This window comes from Schistosoma mansoni, chromosome 1, assembly GCF_000237925.1.
Source record: "Schistosoma mansoni strain Puerto Rico chromosome 1, complete genome".
NCBI classification, from domain to species: Eukaryota; Metazoa; Platyhelminthes; class Trematoda; order Strigeidida; family Schistosomatidae; genus Schistosoma; species Schistosoma mansoni.
The window spans coordinates 11,529,840-11,538,279 of record NC_031495.1 but is presented as its reverse complement, the minus strand read 5'-3'; the positions used below and the strand labels follow the sequence as shown (position 1 = coordinate 11,538,279).

The 8,440-nt window shown below is 37.9% G+C and overlaps 1 protein-coding gene across 1 annotated transcript; it reads right to left on the bottom strand.

The window, feature by feature from the left end:
• Positions 1 to 6,634: 6,634 nt before the first annotated feature.
• Smp_200560 (uncharacterized protein) lies at positions 6,635 to 6,946 on the bottom strand (the record flags this gene model as incomplete). The annotated part of the gene is made up of 1 exon (XM_018793256.1): positions 6,635 to 6,946. One exon carries the CDS (start codon positions 6,944 to 6,946, stop codon positions 6,635 to 6,637), a length of 312 nt encoding a protein of 103 aa, XP_018647787.1.
• Positions 6,947 to 8,440: the final 1,494 nt, after the last annotated feature.

Here is an 8,440-nt window from a genome sequence, read left to right as displayed (position 1 = left end):
GATTCACAAAGATAGGTAAGCTGACTTGCAGACCGACACGAGACGACCCTGATTTTGCCACATTACTCTCCTTAGTTCACTTAAATCCTTAGAAAAAGAAGCCATTATTCGACCAATCACATTTCTCTACTTGACAAGTTAGGTCAACCATTTTTTTCAAGGACATAAGGCATTAGGGTTAGGTCAGACGGATGCAGGTCGTCTATCAACCAATGAGAAGTTGTCAAGTTATTAGTAGTTTTTTGACGTAATATGCCTTTCTCACCCTATGGAAAATAATTTCTCCGTTGTGTTTTGTGGCTCAGTGCCAATTGATAACATTGTTCGTAGCTTCCAAAGAGTGTTACGTAGACTTCTGATTGGAAATAAATTTTGTATATAAAATATTCAGATTTCCGCGCTAAATCCGCACATATATCATGTATCTGGTTGAACTGTGTTTCATTTTTCGATCCTGTGATTGTCTTCATCGGAGGCTTATATTATTACTGACTTATGTCTGTTGATTCCCTTGTTATATTTAATTGCTTTTGTGTGCACCTTTTGGGTAGTTGACTCACTTTTCTCCTTCTTTCCTCCTGCTGTCCTCATTATCCAATCCATCGTAGTGCTCGAAGTACCTTCTGGCGGAGCGCAAACCGCTAAAATCCTAGTTGGTGTATATTCCTGATGAAAACCTTGAAAATTAATACGGTCTTTATGTATGAACTCGTGTAGTAGTTCACTATTCATAAAAACTATCGAGTGTAACTAATATCCTATGGTTGTATCGTAAATCGTTTAGAACCATGGGACCTTAACTTGTTGGCTACAAAGTGATCTAAGTTCTTGATTTATATATTTCACTTCAGTCTCACGTTGTAATTGTACTTTCTTATAATCTCAGTTCATCTTATTCCTATAGTTGACTAAAGAGTAGCACCAGGTTTCCTATATATGTTACCTCTACTGAAAATTTTACACGTAAACATTTGAGAATACGTGACCTAAGTTTGTACACTATAATTTATGGGGAACCGGTGCTATTTGTAAGTAGTATCTGCTTTTTTAGTGCTTGTAGTATGGGAGATTTAACTCAGGTAGCTATAAACTGATATCTATCATGAAGTCATCTGTCGAAGCTAAACGTGGGACGGCGGACATAATAGAATCAAATTCACGACTGTTCATTCTCTTATCCGAAATGACACCTTTAAATGTGTATTAGAATCTCCTTATTGTGCGAATTATTCACTTATTGTAATAAGCATTTCCGTTGATATTACTCCAGTCTTCTGATTGTAGTCGTAAATAATCAAAATTTCAGGTATGAAGGTGTTTAGGAAAAAGGACCACTCGTATTACGTTTATTAATCTGACGATGCCAGTTTTTCCGATGAAACGAAGTTTCGAAAACAGTATTAAACGATAAGTGCATTATAAGCAGAAGCTAATTCTCCTCTGTAGCAATTAGTTAACAATTAAGCTTTGGTAATGACAAAATTGTTAGGAAACGGGATTTCTTTCCAGATCCTTAATGTTAACTAATGAGGTAATCTGGAGATATTGCTAGTAAAAAACCCAGGACCAGTAGATATTTTTTAATTTCATATTGGAAAATCAGAGCATTTTTCCTGATTATCCGACAAAATCGTGCGCCTAAGAGAATTTTAGGTGCAATCTGGCAAAAAGCCTAAGTTTAATAATACTTTTGGAGTTCCTATCAGTGATTCACGGCATTTCCTCAAATTGCATGAAAATTCTGTGTCAAATTACTAATCGTTTTGTGAAAACCTCCATCCTTGAGGAATTTTAGGTCAATTCCGGGGAAATATTCCAAGCCTGAAAGAATACCAGGTGGATTTAGTGAAAAAATTCCACACCTGGTTTGATTTTCGCTTGCATTTTCTAGAAGTTCTCAATGGGAATCTCTAAAAATGGATTAGTTTTGTCCCAAAGTTTGGAGCTTATGTTGTTTCACAAATAGCTTCATTCCTATCATAGTGTGTTAGCTTTTTACTAAAATTCCCAAAAGCGAAAGTACCTAGTGGTTTCTGGAAATCTTGCACCAGTGGGTCTTGATTCCCAACATTTACAACATGGAAACCATATTTTGCAACATATTCAGTTCCAAACTTTTGTAAATGATATCTTCATATCTGTTTTGTATTGCATTTTTCTTTACCAGAAGAAAAACGTGCATGTCCCTCCTGTTGTCAATTTTTTAAAGGATGATGTCTCCAGCTACTTAATTGAATACTGGTCGATGAGCTGGGGTCCTGCTCCTTATATTTTCACCAGCTTATTTATATACCATCCGTTCGTTATCAACAGTGAGCATTTAGCTTCACCACTTCTGAGGTAAATGTCATCATAATTGCATAGTGACTAAAAACTTAGAAAAAACTAGCGTGGTTTAGTGTACTCTATAACCCCACTGAAACTAAAGTGTAGGTCTGTTCGTCCCGATCTGTAGCGTATCCAGTAAGGACACGTGAGTCTTTCCTCACCTCAGTACATCACTGTCCTGTCGAGGTCTATCATAATACTTCATATTGTTCTGCGTTGCTTTGGTTATGAAGCCGCTGGTACTATATAGTGTGGAACCACCTTTATAAAGATAGGATCTCTACAATTCTACAGCTTTTATGGGTTTTTGTGTATAGGTCAACGCACATAGATTGAATTTTCTAACAGAACTAATGTATTTTGATTCTGTTTATGTACTCATATCGAAGAGAATCTTAAGATATCGATATACTTATCCCATTTATGGTCAGCAAGCTGGTTCAACCCTCTAATGTTCGCCTTTTTGAGACTCGATGTGGAAGCGCTTATCCCTGATACTAAATGGCTTAAATATTAAGTTGAGTTCACCATCACCAATGGATTATTAGAAAAAATTAAATGTTGTGGATACTATTTATAGGGGTAGCTGTCAGTGACGGAAGCCCTAAACGTTTTCTACTGCTGTGAAATTTATGTGTAGCATCCAACTTTTTTCCAGGATAGATTTACACTCCTGGATGATCCGACTAGCTTAGGAACAAAACCAACTTGCCAGCATTCACCCTTCAAGTGTAATGCCAGTGTCTACTAAACTGCTCATTTTCACCTAAGATGGAAGATAATTCAGTTAGTTGTATATCCTCAAAGCCATCAGAATTAGGTGGGAACATTTAGTAACGACCACTGGCTGATATTTTCCCAAGTATACGTTATCCCTAGTCTTTTATGTTAGTAGCAGTAGCTGCAACCTCCTACCAATGGTATTTCTATACCATTGTAGGAGTGAATTAATGGTGGTACTTCGAAATCGTCCCATTGTTTAGTGACAATTTGTATTGCAACGCAACCTCCTTGAATGAACTAATGCTTCATGATTTGTAAGCATGATGTGTACTAATACTGACCGGGAACATACAACGAGGCATATATGTGTTCTAACTCTCTATCTTGATATGTCTGTCCTTAAAGTCAGTACATTTCCACTCATAAGTAGTTTGTACTAAGTAATCAGTCGCCCAAAATAATTTTAGAGCTTGGTGCAGTTGTGTCAGTCCAAGTTACTATACTGCATAGTTAACGTGGGATTTACGTCGATATGGATGAGGATTTCAGATCTCATAATAACAAATATGTAAAATTCAGCCTCCAATACGTTTACATCTCGGGTGTAGCTGAACGTTTGGAAAGGTTACATAGCAGAAGACTCAACGAGAACGGCAAACTGCTGTAACAGCATTCTAATTAGGAGTAACTAACTCCTCATGCTTTATTAAGAAAGCCGAACGCAGTCTAATTTTGTTCATTTCCGTTTCCTATCACTTCCAAAATCTCTTGGTTTTCCGAATCGCGAGAGTCCTTCAAAAACATTTCAATAATCAGGGATATTTCAGCTAGAGCATAGGAAAGTTACTATTAGATAGTAGAATATGTTGTCTCAGTGATTACCCTGAATAGGCATATGGGCTTCCTATTCTGACTAGTCAGTAGTCTGTGCAATTCAGTATGATCAATGAATCATGAGGATACGATTACACTGAGATACTTAATGCAGTAGACGGGTGTCAGAAAACTGTTTTAGTCTTATGGTATTCTGAACGTCTGTACACTTAGCACTAGTTTCTATTACTGAAATACATTGGGACCGCTCACGCTATCGAATCACTCAACTTTGGGGAAAATTTAAATTTTTTTGGAGATTCTGTCAAAGTTGCGACCGAAAACCGCAAAATTTCTACTGCTCTAAGGACCGTCTCCAGAATATGTTGGAATTTTGGGGAGATATCCTAAATGTGAAACTTTAGGATTCTACCCTAATATTTTTAAGTTACATAGACATTGGAGAAGTACAATCAACTCATTAAGAAATCTTCGAAACTCCTGTTTCGGGTGAGACCTCAGGATCGCCATGGAGTCTGAGGAGATCTCGTAATATTTATCATGAAGTTCTCAAACTTTTCATATACTACGGAGAAATTCCCGAAATTTCAACTGGGAAGACATACCTTTCCTCCTTATTCGCAATTGAAGTCTCATCTTTTCGCAAAATTAGTCGTTTACTATTTGCCGCAGGAAAATATTAAACGGCGCAGACCTTTCTACGTAATACCATTAGCATACGTCACTTGGAAAGTCGTTTGACTAAATGGTTCTTAAAAGACAATAGGTAGACCTATAGCTAAGGCTCGTTTACAATATCAATGTATTTCCAAATTTTAAACACTTGGTACATCTAAAATTATATTTTTAATTGAAATACTGATGTGTTATGAATGAAGATACATATATTTGAATCGAATCATTTTTATACTAACACCATTTGAAAATGGATTTTGGCTGACTTCCTAGCTGTTATCCGAACTTACATATAGATGTGCCAACTATTTTTGTTTACCTTGTGCACTCTCTTTTTCCTTGACTTGCCAAGGCCCACGCTTTGAACAGCATCCAGCTGATCATATGGTGGACGCACGATCGCGAAGGTGAGCACATACAATTTAACTGTTTTTCCGAGGAACTTAGATTTCCTGTCGAAGCAAAATGCCAATTGACATATTGTTTCCCGATAAATTTCAAGTTGTTGGAGGTTGTTTCGCAGTTGATGAATGTAAAGTAACAATAGATAAGAGTAACGAATACAATATCTGGTTGGGAAAATAGACATCTTTGAGTTTCAAAGCTTAAACATACTCACAGTATTACTCGGTAGCGAATGTACGGAGACAGGGGTGACGAGAAACGTCCTTGTAAGCAAATATCTAACCTTGTGAACAAGAATGCATGGTCAAGACGAGTGGGCAGTGTCGTAGGACGCTAGCCACATAGGACTTAGGACCTAACAAATGTTCATACTGGCATCCTACATTAACGCCCATGAAATTCTTAAGGCAGGTTGCAAGACCAATAGTAGTAGGAGAGACTACTTGTAAAAACGGAGGAAGTATAGGATCTCAGGAGATAAGGGAAGAAAAAGAGTGGATACAATTAAGCCATTATAAATGGCCCTAAGTCATGTCACCATTTTGTACAAATTTAGTGGTCTGTTAATCTAACTCCAATTCAAAAGAACGAATGAGTGTGCCATGAATGTAAGCCCACTAAGCTGAACCTAAGCTAACCCCCTGCTTGTGTGACGATGATAATAAGAAGCAAATATGGATTGAGCTGGGTTTACTTTATGCACTCTATCTATCTATACATGAATAAGCTAAATGCATGTGATGAATAGAGTAAGCGGTTCACAACCATACACTCATACAAAGACAGTCAAAAGTTAGTGAATAATTGACAGGGTCAAAGACCGACTGAAGATGAATATATAAATTGATCTGTTCGGAAGCCAGAATTACCCATGCAAGCTTGACATAGTACTAGACACTACACACTGGACATCCAGACTCCAACCATGTGGTTTCCGTCTACCTACATTGCTCAGTTGAATGGTCAGTCACCCCGTAGGTCTGTGTCACGTTTCCGCTTCCCTCCTACCTACTCGTATGCCATTCAACATTAGTCGAGGTGAGCGAAATGTAGGCATTCGTAGTATGTGTAAGCAGTCATAATCACGAAGACTCACTAGCCAATCTACCGTATTTATCTAGTACTTTAGCCCCAACCACAATGCCTACTCAGTGGCCGCAATATACACGAGCCACCTGTGATCAAATGACCCATCTGCGAGCATCCTTATAGCCGTGTTACGAAATCGGCTTTCCAGGTCGATCAATAAATTTGGACCGAGCATCGTCATATTCACGTTACAAGACTACGACGTTGTCCTTAACATAATACATCGCTTAACAAGAAAAAACAAGGTAGATGTCAGACTAATGCACCGTGGTAGACGCACTACCAGTACCACAGTTCGGAAATGGAAGTCCGGCGTGGCTTACAGTGAATTTGAAATAAGCTAATGAGATGCTAATAGCTCCAATAAGTCTAGAACTTCGACAAGACACAAGTTCGCAGTACGAAATCTTACTGTATCACCACTGCAGACCTAAACACAATATAAAACGTTTAATTATACAGTAAATGCATTAGTTATCCACTACATTTACTAAGCATGGTACAAAAGCATATTAGCGTTGTTTAATAGTAGCCCTAAGGAAAGCTGTTGGAGCGCTCTCTACTTTCAATACAATGGAATTCACTTTGACCCACTGGATTTGGTTATAGCTTTTGTGTTCGTAGATGTAACTTGTTTCGTTGGCTCACCTGGTAATATGGAGCGTGCGGGATTTTGGGACACTGTTTTGGTGACAGTAAATGTTTTGCTGATGCGACAACTCGTTGGAGTTTGAACTTCTCTTCTGGTAATAGTATTACTGGAGACGAATGATTTGCTAGTGTTGTGACTAGTTGAAGTATGGACCACTCTGCTAGAGACAGTTGATGTCTTACTGCAGCGCGATGACCCGCCGGGACCTGCGGACTTGCCGGATGCACCTTTGGAAGGCATGCCTAACAGACAAACGCATAAGTCTGTCAAGCTTCCGAATTTATACTATGGTGAACCAGTAAGGGTATGGTAAACCGACAGCCTTGAGCTAACCAATAAGGAATAAGATAACGCCTCTGCATTTTGCTCGAAAGTACAGTGACAGATAACTTGTATGTTATTATCAGCTAGGTAGATGTTGGTTTTTAAAATGCTCGAATCCTATAGGAATATCTATTATAGAACCAAAAAGTAATTTTTGAACGGTCCTTGACCTCAATTACAAAGCATATCTGCGTCGAGACCGTATTATGCCAACAACCCCCAGCCAAAAGAACCGACACTTGCTAAGCTAATATCCCTATTCTATATTTTAGGTAATCAATAAAGACAAGTCACACAATGTGCATCTGCTTTATATTATCACTACTCCAATTTTCTAATTGTCGTACATCCTACTTTAGAAAAATAAAAGAACTATATAATATTCGGTTAATACATACTTATCTGCTATGAAGACGATGACGGGAGCAGTAACACACCTAACGGGACTGTCACCGTATGTTCATGAAGAAGCTAAGCGAGCGAATAGACCGGTGTACTTATGTTATGCCATTATGTTACTAGTATTTCATCAGGTGTATTCGAAGCAGTGCTCGCATATCACAGGACATCCGAGTTAGCAACTGAGGGATTGGATGCAGAGATGGTAAGGACATGAACTACACACGTCCGTCCACCGACTACCATGATGGTTGGCAGAGGTTTTAAAAAGGCTAGGGGCGCGCAGATCTGTTTCGTCTGGTGATGCTTACAAGGACTCAGGTCTGTAGATTCATTACGAACAGAAAAAAATATCCTGTACTATTTTAAAGCGTCACTTATTACGTGTGAACTGGATGCCAACAAGTTCGTATTTGACGAATCTCTTAAGACGGTTAACTTGGTAAATCAAAATAGGGTCAGATTTACAAATTTATTCAGGAACAATTTCGTTAATAAAAGAATATCAGATAAGTATTTACACTAGATTCCCATTTACAACTTTCACATTGATAATGCAAATCTGTAGTCTATTTTTTCTGAAACTAAAGTGGAGGTTCCGCCTGTTTTTTAGAAACTTTGGCGGTGATTAATACTGTTTTCCGTAAATACTTCCATAGTCACATTATTTTGACGAGGAAATAGTTCGCAAGTTCGGTGAGGGTTCACTCCTGTTCCATTCTAAATAAACAAATATAACTGGCTTTAGTTAACAGTATGGTATTATCAGCAAACAACATTTCAAAAAGTTCCTCTTACTGTTCTTATATTACAAAAAGGACCACCATGAAAAACCTGGAAGCAGTTTCACTCGTTTAATTCACGTGTATTTCGTAATACTAAATTCTTCAAATGTGGTAAGATTGGACTCACTCAGTCAGTTTGTAATACTACTTTTTATTTCTCTGCAATTAATGCTGGATTTTTTAATTCTGATCCTACTAAGTTGATTATTTCTAATGATCATTTATC